The 15350-nt window shown below is 36.9% G+C and overlaps 1 protein-coding gene across 1 annotated transcript; it reads left to right on the forward strand.

The window, feature by feature from the left end:
• Positions 1-690: 690 nt before the first annotated feature.
• LOC102627936 (uncharacterized) lies at positions 691-7534 on the forward strand. Its single transcript, XM_015529274.3, is given in 4 exon segments — positions 691-799; positions 1680-1959; positions 1962-2824; positions 5720-7534. Coding segments are annotated over 3 exon segments (2745 nt in total). The 5' UTR covers positions 691-799; the 3' UTR covers positions 7322-7534.
• The last annotated feature ends 7816 nt before the right edge of the window (positions 7535-15350 follow it).

A 15350-nucleotide genomic window follows, 5' to 3' on the forward strand; every position in this document is an offset into this window, starting at 1 on the left:
TTCTCTAACTCTAATGGACTAACTTTTTTGCATGATCAATAAATCTCAATGGTTTTTTTTTAATTTTATAAAAAATTCTCAACATAAATTATTAATCTAATCAAGAATTTTCAATCCCATGTTCTTTTCGTAATTGAAATTTTTCGTACTCCAGAATCTCGGTAGTTTGGTTCATTATATTAATACAGTTAATAAACACATCAAAAGTTACATTTTTCTTTTCAAATTAACTTATTTTTAATCGTTTTTAAAATAAATTTAAATAAATCTTTAAACTTAAATGATGAAAAAAAAACCATGAGAAACAAGCCAGCATGGCACACTCGTATCAAGCGTGTGTGGTAGACAATAAAACCATATGCCAAACAGTCTTCTGAAGATGTCCGCTTCCGCTGTCAGCCAAGCAAGGAATATAAAAAAGAGAAATGATACAGTTATAAATTTTTATATAAATTTATTTTGTACTGACGTAGTATAATAAGATTGATTAAATTAAATATCACTTGCCCCACATGATTTGTTTTTATTAATTTATATTTTTATTAAATTAATAAATTAATGACACGTCAGTTTGTACAAAATAAATCTGTACAACTCATCTCGGCGTGTGGGCCAGGAAAGGACACTTCAATGTTGAACACGTGGCATTATTCTATTGGATTGATTTTGGGCAATATCGTCATTGCATTGTCAATCGCGTCGATAAATTAAGGACCTCGGGTCTCGTTTTTCCTCACAGTTTCTCAGATAATCTTCACCTTCAATTTGATTAAGGCCTTCTTTGAATCTCTTTGTCAAAGTAATAGTAATTACTCTCCTTGTGTTTTGGTTTATCTTTTCTTATTAATATTTAGTTTAATGATTGATTTGGTTGCCATGATGCGATGTTTTGTCGATTAATTTGTGAATTAGGGTTTGATCTTTTGTTGTTCATCTTCATATGGTGATATGTTAATTATTTTCTTTTGATAAGCTGTGGATAGGGATCGCTTATTTGTCGTTTGAATTGATAATTATGGCCAGGTGACACTTAATAATCAGCTTTGTGGGTTTTATTTAGGTTTTGATTGGTGGAGTTTTAGTGCTCTTTCTGAGATAATCTTAAAATTTTAGGTGTTTAATATGGGCATACTTTGTAATTCTATAAGATTTGTGAGGTAAAAAAAGATCAACTCAAGTCTGGTGTTTAATATGGTTCTGTCTTTAAAAAAAAAAAAGGCGAAATTGCGAAATCTTTTGTTATGGTGGTTGATTGTTCTTGAAAATAGCATTTCGTCCTTTAAAAAAAAAAAGGCAAAATTACAAAATCTTTCATTATGGTGGTTGATAGTTCTTGAAAATAGCATTTCGTCCTTAAAAAAAAAAGTGAAATCGTTAAATCTTTCATTATGGTGGTTGATTGTTCTTGAAAATAGCATTTCGTCCTTTTACCTTTGTCCATTTATAGTCAATTTTTGCTCTGAGAAACCTGCACATTGATGGGAAGCATAAAGTGTCTTTGAATTATGTAGTGACGGCATCTTCTTCAACTCAGTGTTATTGGTTATGCTAGATGTTGTTATATATTTGCCTCTTTTGAATCGTAAATAGAGTGTACATGTATAGTATTTAGTTTTGCTTGTTTCATTTGGTTGTTCTGTATGAATATATACTGATGTGGTGTTTTTTTTATCCAATAGATGCAAATCTTTGTGAAGACTCTCACTGGAAAAACCATAACCCTTGAGGTTGAAAGCTCCGATACCATTGATAATGTCAAAGCTAAGATCCAGGACAAGGAAGGGATTCCACCAGATCAGCAGAGGCTTATCTTTGCTGGTAAACAGCTTGAGGATGGGCGCACACTCGCCGATTATAACATCCAGAAGGAGTCGACCCTGCACTTGGTTCTTCGTCTTAGGGGTGGCATGCAAATCTTTGTAAAGACCCTCACTGGAAAGACCATTACCCTTGAGGTGGAAGCTCGGACACCATTGACAATGTCAAAGCCAAAATTCAGGATAAGGAAGGGATCCCACCAGACCAGCAAAGGCTCATATTTGCTGGCAAACAACTTGAGGATGGACGCACACTTGCAGACTACAACATCCAGAAGGAATCAACCCTTCATTTGGTCCTCCGTCTCAGGGGTGGCATGCAGATTTTTGTGAAAACCCTGACTGGTAAGACTATAACTTTGGAGGTTGAAAGCTCTGACACGATCGACAATGTCAAGGCCAAGATCCAGGACAAGGAGGGCATCCCACCTGATCAACAGAGGTTAATCTTTGCCGGCAAACAACTTGAAGATGGTCGTACTCTTGCTGACTACAACATCCAGAAGGAGTCAACCCTCCATTTGGTGCTTCGTCTCCGTGGTGGCATGCAGATCTTTGTGAAAACCCTCACCGGAAAAACAATTACTCTTGAGGTTGAAAGTTCTGACACCATCGACAACGTGAAAGCAAAAATTCAAGACAAGGAGGGTATCCCACCAGATCAGCAGAGGCTCATTTTTGCTGGAAAGCAGCTTGAAGATGGAAGGACTCTTGCAGACTATAACATCCAGAAAGAATCCACTCTTCACTTGGTTCTTCGCCTCCGTGGTGGTATGCAGATTTTTGTGAAGACACTCACTGGGAAAACCATCACATTGGAGGTTGAGAGTTCGGACACAATTGACAATGTTAAGGCTAAGATCCAGGATAAGGAGGGGATTCCACCGGACCAGCAGAGGTTGATCTTTGCTGGAAAGCAACTTGAGGATGGAAGGACTCTTGCTGATTACAACATCCAGAAGGAGTCCACTCTGCATCTTTTGCTCCGTCTTCGTGGAGGTTTCTGAGTTTGGTCATCTGAGTGTGTGTTTTTTATTTGCTTTCAGTCTCTCATGTTTAAGCTGGTTGGTCAATGTTTGCTTGCCATTGGTAAAATGACTTTTATTTAAGTTTGTGAAAACCGTTTGAAGTTAATATCGGTTGTTGAACTATGTTTGTTATGTTGGATTTAATGTCACATTATCATTTCTAAGAATTTCTTTCTTGAATAAATACATGTTTAATTAACATGTTGGATTTATTTTGATTTCTTTGCTGTGGGGTTCCATTTGTTCAACATTTTATTTTATTTTTATAGGCCGTTGGTTCCAGTTGAACATAGCCTAAATGCATCAGCATTTTCTCCTAAATTTCTATTGGAATTAGGGAAGCAGGTGAAGACTCCAATAATATGTGGTTTTATTTTCCAAATGAAGCAGTTAAAGAATTTTGTGTTAGAAAATTTCCAAAAAATGCAAATCATGAGGGCTCTAAAGTTGCATGAATGTGACTGCGCTGGGGGACTGAATTGGAAATGGGATATTTTCGCCTATTTTCATCCAGTTTACGGGCACCTAAAAAACTTTTCCGTCCCTGGTCTATTTTAAAAAATAAAATAAAATAAAGCCTGAAGCAGTGTTTCGGCGGCTGGACTCGAAGATGATCAAACTGCTATCTTATTATTTGAAGATGATCAAATATGTGGATGAAACGTTTGATCTTGTGACTTTTTTTTTTGGGTGGATTAGTTGGAAACACAGCAATTGAAAACAAGAAAACTCGCGTCGTTGATTAGGGATGTCAAAATCCTCCACGGGTTTGGGGTCCCATGGAGCCCCACCCCAAATGAGGAAAATTTTTAATAATTTTTAGGGAATGAGATGGGAAGTGGAGGAAAAGTAATCCCAAATTGTTAACGGGGTGAGATTTGGTATTGCACTCCTCACCCCCACCCCAATCCCCATTATATATAAATATGTTTTTAATTCTTATTTAATAATTTTTATTTTATCAACTATAATGTCAATTAATAATTTTTTTAATTTTTATGTAATATAAATAGATTATGAATAAAAGAAAATCCTACAATATTTTTCAACTTTAAAACATTATTATATTTTTTTTCTCTTTTAAGGATTTGCTCTCTTTAAATATTTTTCACTTTTAATATCATTTTAAGATATTGTTTCAAATTTTTAGAGATTTTTTTTAAAAATTTCAATACTTTATAATATGGTAATGATTTTATTTTAAGTCTCTTATTTTTAATTTACTGAAATCATATTTTTATATCTATTATAAAAATAAGTAAATGAAAAATGGGGTGGGAATGAGAGAATCATTCTCCACGTGAGGATTTCCCATCCCCAACCCACTAAATTTATTGGAGAATAGGGTGAGAAATAGAGTAGGCATCCCTACCCCCACCCTGCCCCATTGCCATCCCTATCGTTGATTTTCCATCAATTGGATTAAAAAGCAAATTCATCTCATTACTTTCTTCCGTAGCGTCCAAGCTCAAACTTTGAACAAATAAAAAAACTCTGATACGGAATGTCTTGGTAATCAAACTTTGATAAACTCCAGAAGGGGTAAATTTCATTTTAATCCTTAGGCTTTGGATCGATTGCCAATTTGCCATTTTATTTATAAAATTATTTAAAATATGTTCATAATTTTTTTGGTGAAACGATATATTTATCATTACTTGAAATACTTTTCATCATTGTTGGACTATTTTTTTGTTTTTAAATAGTGGCTGTGTTTAATATAGTTTAAAACTGACATTTATTAAGTAAGAATGTATTGAATAATTTTAAAAAGCCACGCAAATTGTCTAAACAAATAATTATTTTATGTGTTGATTCATTTTTGGCATTTTTGTTAGCCGTTTTAACAGTAAGGAATATATAAAAAGTTATAACAACTAGGAGATTATTTTTAATTGAAAAAAATAAAGACATAAAATAAAACAAAACATCTCCTAGTTGTTCAACTTGTAATCCTACAAAACCACTTGCCGTATGGGAACAAAAGAGCAAATCCGTTTTACACTTGCTTTATTAGACGGTCGTAAAGTCCAGCTCACGCCCGGTCATCACGAAAAGAAAGCGTGCCGTGTGTGTATTGATGTAACACGTGGCACGTTACGATTTGTTTCTATCAACTACTTTACCGCTGCCAAAGTCGTTAATCTCCGCTATAAATAACGAGCCCATTCACTAGAGCCTTCATTTATCAAAATTTCTCTCCTCTGAATTTACGAAGTATCATCTTGTTCACTTTGCTTTCAAGCCTTTCAAGGTAATTTTTTTTTTCAATAATTCGCCCGATTCTTCATAAATTTTTATTTAATTTGTTAAAAGTGGATTCTTGATTAGATTGAATTTTTCGTATATTGCGTTTTTTTATTTATTTACGAGGTTAGGTATTTTTTTATCCATAGAAAGTAATTTGTTTGTTGACATATTGTGAATTACATAAAAAATTTTATTATCGTTCTGTGGAATTGTGGCTGTTCTTGAGTCCTATAGCGCTTTTGTAGTATTAGATTTATCAGTACAGTCTTTGATTTGTTTTCTTTTAAAACCCAGATATATATAGTTTTTCTTTATGTGATTTGAAGACCCAATTGTTATATTATGTGATTAACAATTTGATATATTATGTATATCAAATTTAATGCATGTCAACACAAAGTATTACCACGGAAGGCTCTTTATGATTGTCTTGTTTCTTTTCCCTTGATAATATATTGGTTCTTGGGAATTCTTTGGTAATTATGAAACTAATCAAATATCAAAAACCCTTCATTGAGAATTTTGACTCATATTTTTGAAATTGATAGTATGACTCATGTTTCAGTGAGGAGGTAAATGATTTTTATTAGCAAATCTGATGTTATGTTCTTTTGGTTCTAACAGATGCAAATCTTTGTGAAGACTCTCACCGGCAAGACCATAACCCTTGAGGTCGAAAGCTCTGACACCATTGATAATGTAAAAGCCAAGATCCAGGATAAGGAAGGGATCCCACCAGACCAGCAAAGGCTCATCTTTGCTGGCAAACAACTCGAGGATGGCCGCACTCTTGCTGACTATAACATCCAGAAGGAGTCCACCCTTCACTTGGTCCTTCGTCTCAGGGGTGGTATGCAGATCTTTGTAAAGACCCTCACTGGAAAAACTATCACCCTTGAGGTGGAAAGCTCCGACACTATTGACAATGTCAAAGCCAAGATTCAGGACAAGGAAGGGATCCCACCAGACCAGCAAAGGCTTATTTTTGCTGGCAAACAACTTGAGGATGGCCGCACCCTTGCCGACTATAACATTCAGAAGGAGTCCACCCTCCACCTGGTCCTCCGTCTAAGAGGTGGAATGCAGATATTTGTGAAAACCCTGACTGGTAAAACTATCACCTTGGAAGTTGAGAGTTCTGATACAATCGACAATGTCAAGGCTAAGATTCAGGACAAGGAGGGAATCCCTCCTGATCAGCAGAGACTGATTTTTGCTGGAAAGCAGCTAGAAGATGGCCGTACCCTTGCTGACTACAACATTCAGAAGGAATCTACCCTTCACTTGGTGCTTCGCCTTCGTGGTGGTATGCAAATCTTTGTTAAGACTCTTACTGGCAAGACCATTACCTTAGAAGTTGAGAGTTCGGATACTATTGACAATGTTAAAGCTAAGATTCAAGACAAGGAAGGCATCCCGCCTGACCAGCAGAGGCTTATCTTTGCTGGTAAGCAGCTTGAAGATGGAAGGACCCTCGCCGACTACAATATTCAGAAGGAGTCCACTCTTCACTTGGTCCTTCGCCTTCGTGGAGGTATGCAGATCTTTGTGAAGACTTTGACTGGGAAGACCATCACTTTGGAGGTGGAAAGTTCAGACACCATAGATAATGTGAAGGCCAAGATCCAAGATAAGGAGGGCATTCCTCCCGACCAGCAGAGGTTGATTTTTGCTGGCAAGCAGCTTGAAGATGGTAGGACCCTTGCAGATTATAACATTCAGAAGGAGTCCACCCTTCACTTGGTTCTCCGCCTTCGTGGTGGCATGCAAATTTTTGTGAAGACTCTCACTGGAAAAACAATCACTCTGGAGGTAGAGAGTTCGGACACTATTGATAATGTGAAGGCCAAGATCCAAGATAAGGAGGGCATTCCACCAGACCAGCAGAGGTTGATTTTTGCAGGCAAGCAGCTTGAAGATGGGAGGACCCTTGCAGATTACAACATTCAGAAGGAATCCACACTGCATTTGGTGTTGAGACTGCGTGGAGGAATGCAGATTTTCGTGAAGACATTGACGGGAAAAACCATTACCCTGGAGGTTGAGAGTTCAGACACCATTGATAATGTGAAGGCTAAAATCCAGGACAAGGAAGGGATTCCTCCAGATCAGCAGAGGTTGATTTTTGCCGGGAAGCAGCTGGAGGATGGGCGTACTTTGGCTGACTACAATATCCAGAAGGAGTCTACTTTACATCTTGTCCTTCGCCTGCGTGGTGGTTTTTAATGGCACTCTGGTCCACTGCCAGTGTCTGTGTTCTTTGGGTTTGCTTTCTTTTTTCTGTTTCGTTTGTGGCCTTAATGACTTAGATTAAGCTGCAAAATGTTGTTTTATGGTATGCTTATAATAAGCTTTTGTTATCTGTTGTCGTACTCTGAAATGGCCTCTAATAAGGCTATGGTTTTCTGATTCATGAATAAATTGTCTTGTGTGTGTATATATGCTATGTTTTGTTCGTCTGTTTTAATTCTGTTGGCAGTTGCTTTGGATTTAGCCTGGATTTACTGTGTGATTCTATAGGCAAGGTAGTGTTCCTGCACGGGGTCTTGGTGAGGTTTTGATCCTTTGATAATTAGCTTGTTTGATTTCTAAATTGGTATTGAAACAAGCTCTGTTTCAAATAATAATGCAGACGGAAATTTTAAGCTGGCTTATAGAGGTGGTTTGACAACTAATGCTATCATTTACAACTAGGCTACTAGCTCTATTATGGACTGTGTAAATTTACATGATCTGAAAATGTACATTCTGCAAGTAATTAAGTACATGGACGATTGGATGGTTGGGTTTTGATGTTGATCAAACTTGTGCCTACACACGACGGACGGTCTCAGTCATGTAATGGCATGCTGCAATACGACATCGTTAGTTTGATAATAAAATTGTTTTCATTCATCTTGTTGGTGGGCTGCAGGCCTGCTAGCCTCTACGCGCGAATTGCCATAAACCTGACTTTGTTTGTTTATGAATCACGTGATCGCCCTGGAATCACGAAAAGACTATGTTATAGGTATCCTTATTATCGTCCTATACATACCAACAAAGTATTAGCTCCACTGATAATTGAGTCCTTTTAAATAATTTGACTAGGTTTATTCCCCAATTTAAGTCGCAGGGAAGTCACATTTGTTAGGAGAACCCGTGCCTCCCGGTTCGAGTGGGGACTTCTAGTCTGGGTTGTGGTATGGGCTTAAAGGTACCTCCTACAGTTGAGGTCCTTCCCAGGATACCTCATGGTTAAGACCAAAAAAAAAATTATCGTCCTATACATTGAATTATTGTTGTTCTTAATTTAAAAATATGTTAAATGCATGTAGAAATAAGATAATATGGCTACATGATTTTTATTTGTATTACTCTAATATTACTCTAGTCTTGGCAATTTAATTTGACTCTATTTTTTGTCCGACTTACCCGACTTTAATTTTTCAGACTTTGACTTGAATTTTTGGGTTTCCAATCGGGTTCGGCCAAAATTTTAACGCCCGATCAAATTTTGGATCAGGTTCAGGCTTTAAGCCAACCCGACACCATTTAAAAAAAAAAACTAAACACAGTACACGCACACATCACAACATCAAACACACAAATCATAGGACACAGATCAGTGCATCACACACGCACCTACGCTTCACTCTTCAGTAAATCACATACCACATACACTTACACAGAATCACAATTTGCAAAAGCAATCAGTGACAAACCGGTAAACCCCACGTCATTCACTTAGTCGTTGTCTTGTCAGCCAACATCGTCATCGTTCGCCTCGCACCAGCTAGCCAACAACCATCCAATCAGCCGCGAACTGTCTCCACTCTCCATTTGTCTCGGTCTCACCTATAGCTTGCTCCATCTCTGATCGCAATCAGCCACGCGACACCGCAATGTGAACCAGCCGCGCATTGTCGCCGTCTTGCCACATCCACCTTCCAGCCAACGACCATCATACTTAGCCACCCACACATTCTGCCACCAGCATTAGCTTTAGTAAATTGAGTTGCTCAAATTATTGAATCATGAAATACAATTTTTGTAGGGTTAGGTTGGGCTCAACCCGACGTTGATCCAATTTGGGCCAGGTCGATCAAAAGGTTGAGTTCATTTACAGTCGGGCTTTAAATTTTTTTGATCTGATCGGGTTCGGGCTCGGGCTCGGGCTGACCGATTGCCAGTCCTACTCTACTCTACTCTACTCTCTCCATAGTCCATTCCATGTTTGAAAGAATAAATATTTCTTAATTAATTATTTGATTCTAATCCAAAAGATAATATATATTTTTTAAAGCTTCTATGGAAGATGAATAAGTTATTTTATAAAACATAATACAAAATTATCTATTATTTTTAAAAATTACTATTATTCAATAAATACCTTATTCAATATATCTTCTGAGGTGTGAGAGGTAAAATATTATATTTAGTAGGTTATATTAAGTAGAATTTTAAAATGTGCAATAAATATGTAGATTTATACTCGTAATAGACTGCCCGTTGTCATTTTTATATAAAATGCAGCAAATTCAAAAATTAATAAATATCTCATTACATAAAATCTCTTTTGAAATTGAGATAAACTTCAAATAAAGAAGCTAGCAAGGAGTGATTACCATCAACTATAGGACGAATTTCTTTTGAAAGGAAGTACTCTAGTACGATATTAATTTCAAAAGAAGCAAAATCCCTAAGCATACATAAGTCCATGGACAAACAAAAACCACTAATATACGCAATCAATTTGTATGTTGAGCCTGCGTGTTACCAAGCCATCTCACACGTTTAAGCCATGCAATGCCCAAATTTTATTACTAATGCACCCCGTCACCACCCCAGTTCTCACCATCAACCAACACAGAACATATTAACCCTAATACTCAAATCTCCAACAGCAAGCAAATGGCGAAGCTCGCTCCCCTTCTAGCTGCCTTTGCACTCTTCCTCCTTGTTGCCAACGCCTCAATGTACCAAACCACCGTCGAGATCGATGAAAATGTTGACCCTCAGGGCCAGCATTGCCAGCAGCAGCGTCTTAGGCACTGCCAAATGTTTTTGAGGCAGCAGAGCCAGGGGGGAGGATGGGACAACCAGCACTAACACCTCCACGAAAGCTGCAGGCAATTGCAGCAATTGGATACCAGATGCCGCTGCCTGAGACTTGCGCAAGCCTTGAGATGCCAGCAGCAACAGGGAGCGCACGGCGGCCAGCAGGAAATGTATGAAACGGCAAGTGAAACGCCTCGCATGTGCCAAATGCAGCCCATGCGTAGAGATGATGAAGAGCTTTATGCGTAGTAGGAATAAATTAAGCTAATCACTTGTGCTCTAGTATTTAATTAGCTGGAGGTTTGAGTGATTATAGCTACTTAGTAGTAGTAATTTTTTTTTTTTTTTGGTACAAGAGACCATTTGGTATTGAAAGACCACATTAGGTTTTGACTAATCCAGATTCGAGCCGGGTAGAACTATTAGTACGGCAAAGCTCTTCCAACAACTATTTAACACAACTGCACTCCCAAACCTTGAGGACCTTGGTTAAGTTAGAACAACCTCATACCAGCTGATCTCCGTGCTTGTTGGTCTAGTAATAGTAATTAATTAAGCACGTCATCGTGTGTTTTTGGCGAGTGAGTGCATGTAGACTTGAGAGGCTATGTAAATTAATAAACATCTTTTCAATAAATGGGTGGGTTATTACCAAGGATTGAATCATTACCGCAATATATGGAGGTATAACATTTGTTACTTTTCTGTTACAATCGTTAAAAATTCAGTCTGGTTGAAGGTGAAATCTCTTACGAAAACAAAATTTTCTTCTTTCAACCTGTTTTTTCTTCAATTTTTAAAAATTTTCTATTATAAAGCCCTCAAATTTAAATCCCTACCACATTTACAAAACCCTAAAAGCTAAAAATACCTCCACTGTTCCATTTCTTCCGTTAACATCAATATTTTAAGAGGGACCGATGTGTCATTTTCGTTTACAATTTAAAATGTTTTTTAAATTGGAACTAATATAGTAATTGCGCAAGAAATCAGTGTCACACAAATGCTTCTAACGGCGTTTTAAATAAATAAAAAAAGAATATCTTAATGAAGTTTTATGAAATTAACTGCTCCTTATTAAAAAAAAAAACTACTCAAAGAGTTATTAAAAAAAAAAAACTACTCAAAGAGTTATATATGTATATTGTGGAGGAGAAAAATTTAGTCAATGTAACATCAGAGTCTTAATTCGTTTTAAGAAAGAAAGAAAATCTGAACTAATTAGTTATCACCATTCTAGAAAATTGCTTACTATATAAATTAGTGTAGGATCATTGGTGCATGAGTCTCGCTCTAATGTTACGTAAAAATTAAGTTTATGAGCTTAACTTATATTTAAAATTTAGTTTGAGTTGAGGATTCCATTAAGTTTATACACAGACCTTAAGGTTCATTCTCAGCCAATATAAAATCTCTTCGACCCTTCGTCGCATATAAACCAGTCTTTCTGTGTGATTACTTCAGAAATTAGAGTAGGCTAGCTTACTCATAAGGGAATTTGACTCTCAAACCATATAAACCCCTGAACATAACTAATATCGAAAAACTAGCTAATTCAGAATTGAGAATCGTATACTTGTATTAACCTAATATCTGAATTCAAGAACTCATTCTCAGCCGCAACAACCTCAATCCGGAAGACAGGAGAAGGCTGCCTTATGCATGATCATTTTGCCTGCCAGCACTTGATTCACGTGCTCTCCTGGTACACCAAGTTGGCAGGATTCGTTCTCTACTTCCTTATCCTCATGATCATATTTAAATGTATATATATGTGTCGCTAAATCCTTTCAAATGAATTAAAAATTTCTAAAATTTTCAGTCTATGAATGGTTTGATGCTTGAATTTCGGCTTACTTACACGAAGTGTTTCATGAAAATGCTGCCTTGAAATGATTCCTATGGTGGTTATTAGATATTTCAGCTTGCTTTTGTTTGCACTGTGGCTGGTTTTCTTCGAGTGGTCTGATGCTACAATACAAAAATTCCCGACAGTCAGATAGATTCAACTCATTTATTACGGAATTTGTGAGTATAAATTAATTGCATGTGATTGCTACGTGGACAGTTTGGAAGATGGATTTTGATGGTGTGGCTCTGCATTGTTTGCTGACGAAACTTGCTTACAAATGGACGGTTATGCAGAGCCTGCTACAAATCGACGTCGTTTTTTTTGTTTTTCATATTTCATTCATCTTGTTGGCGGGTTGCGTGCTCGAGTTGCTGCTTGCGTGCTCGAGTTGCTGCATGCGTGCTTCCTCGTAGATTAGTTCTACGCACGAATTGCACAAAAACTTATACTGTTTGTTTTTTCTTGGAATCATCTGAAAGCCATTACTATTATTAGGAAACTGCCATTGGAACGGCAGTAAGAGGAAAAAATAATAATAACAAAAACTGTTTATTATACAGTATTATTATATGGGAAATTATCACCGGTATACCTTTAAATGTCACCGATATCAAATGTGCTACAACATTTTTTACTTATATCACTTGTATACCCTAAGTTGACAAAAGAGTTCTGGCATCCACTTTTCCGTTTACTCCCGTTAACAACTTAACAGAATTTGAGCAAAATGACTATTTTACCCTTTAAACTCAAATAAACTGAAAAAGACAAATTTATCCCGAAATTGAAGCAATTGAAAATGTAACCGTTGGGAGCCAATAACGGTTACATTTTCAACTATATAATGACCTAAAACACAACAAAAAAAGCTTACAACATTCAACCAATTTCCAACAAGAAATCAGCCACCACACACCTGATAATCTCTTTAAATTCAATCAATTTGCTACTCTTTTCCAACTAAAAACCAGAAGCACATTAACAAATCATTGATCCATCACATACCAAGCAATTCATATGAAAATGGCCTCCAGTGAAGCATCAAGTTCTGCTGACAGTGGACATACCAAATATGATAAAGTAAAATGTCAACCAAAATACTGCAAGTGTGACGTGCAAGCAGTGGCTATGGTGTCAACTACATTGCAAAACCCTAATGCAATGTTTTGGTCATGCAGGTGGAAACATTGTGGAGCGAGGCATTGTGGATTTTGGGAATAGTTCACTGTGGAATCTCTCATATATCCTAGTACTAATGGCGTGATGGCAGGGCAAAACTTGAAGCTGAATGTTGATTTGGTTAAGATAAAGAAAAGGCTAAAAAGCATCGAAGGAAAGCTTAAATGGATCCTAATTGTGCTAGTGTGTGTCTTTGTAATTGTCCTTATGAGAAAGTAATGTAACACACAAAGTTTGTATTCAAGAAATATTCAACAGTCATAATTATCAACTAAAACATCATTAATCTAATCATAACATATCCAAAAGATGCAGATAGCAACATATCTCCTTCAAATACATATTCCAAAAACCATTTCAATAGCTTAGCTCATACAAGAGCATAATTAAGTTCAGTTGAAATCACATAACTAGCATAATAGTTAAGGAAATTGAAGTTGATAGATAGTTTCCAACAAAACAATGCAACATGAGCATCAAACTCATTACAAAGCACTTGTGACAGTGGACTCATTACAAAGCACCTGTGACAGTGGACGCTTGTGATGGATTCTGTGATTGGCTGACTTGGGATAGGTTGACATGTGAAGTCTTTCCTATATTACAGAAAAGAAAATAAATTAAGCTCCTTATATGCAATTATGAAATATGAACAAAAAGAAACGAAATTCAACCTCTTTTTTTGCTTGTTCCAGCAACTCCAACAACATTTGCGCTTTTTCTTTTCATCGATTCAGCACTAGAGCTTTTACTTCGATCACTTGGTACATGGTCTCTCCTCGCTTTATTTCTCGTTCTGGTTGGCTTTGATGGCTGCCTTAAAGGATCTGCTGACTGGCCTGAAGAATTTCCAATTGACAGCTGAAAAAACGTAACTTCTGTGTTAGATGACAATATAAACAATAAACATAAATGAATAAAACTGATGGACTAAATAGATACCTGAGAATTAGTGCTTGTAGCTTTGGTTGCCCTTGCAACCGATGGTCTCAATGGACAAGATCTTACATTGTGGTTTGAGCCACCACAAACCGAGCAATTGACAAAGAATCTCCTGCTGCGTTTTTTAGGTTCAGTGGCTGCTCTCTTCCTGCATTTTTTTGGCCTTCCAATATTTTTCCGTACAATTGGGGGATCAATTAGGGGCCTATCACCACGCTCCCATGTCCGCTCATCGGGAATTGGATTAAACATAACTGAATATGTATTAATGTAGGCCTGCTTGGTAAAGCAAAATGGAATATACTCCTCAATTTCATGCCTTGCATAGCCTATGGCAGCCATAACATGAGAGCAAGGTAAGCCAGCAATTTCCCAATACCCACAATCGCACGTCTTGTCCTCTAATTTCACTATAAACCTCCTAGCTGGATAATAAGATTTATCCATGACTTGAAAATTCAAGTCTCCCGAGGGTTGCACAATCATTTTTTCTCCTTTCTTGAAAGTTTGATCCGACTTTTTGTAAATCCTAGGAGCTATAGTTTTTTGCCAAGTATTTCCCTCATTTCTTTCTTTGTAAATCTTTTCATCAGTCTGCATCTAATTTCCTCAAGCATTGACAAAACAGGTCTATCTTTATAAGGCAGAATCCAACTGTTGAAGCACTCAAAGGCATTGTTGTCAGTCCTTTCTACCTTGCAGTTTCTGTCGTATGTATGTATAGACCAAGTGTATCCCTACAGCTCTCTTTCCAACCAATTATATGCTGCTAACTTTTCCTCTTTGATCTGTGCCATTGCCTCCTTATAATCATGGTTGTTACTACTTTTTGCTGCCTTCCAAAAAAGAGTCCACAAGTTGGCACCAGCATGTTCTTTCACAAAATTAGCATACACATGCCTACAACATGCCCTATGATAGGCAGTAGGCCATGTGTTCGGAATTGCATTCAACAACCCTTTTCTCCTTTGAAAGAAATCACTAGCTCCATTATTGACATGTCTACTGTAATCCAAAAAATAACACAATGTGCTTAAATATGGACCCTTTAAGCTTTTCAAACACAGTGTAGGAAATAAATATCATACAATACTCAACAGTCCGTAAGTTGAAAAAAGCCCCAATTAGTTTTAACGAAATACATGTAACAACAAACAGACCCTCAATATGCAAAAACCAGAACCGATATCATTTACCATCTAAATGCACTTCTATAAACCTAAAACATTGATTACATAAGAA

Source organism: Citrus sinensis, chromosome 9 (genome assembly GCF_022201045.2).
Source record: "Citrus sinensis cultivar Valencia sweet orange chromosome 9, DVS_A1.0, whole genome shotgun sequence".
NCBI lineage: Eukaryota > Viridiplantae > Streptophyta > Magnoliopsida > Sapindales > Rutaceae > Citrus > Citrus sinensis.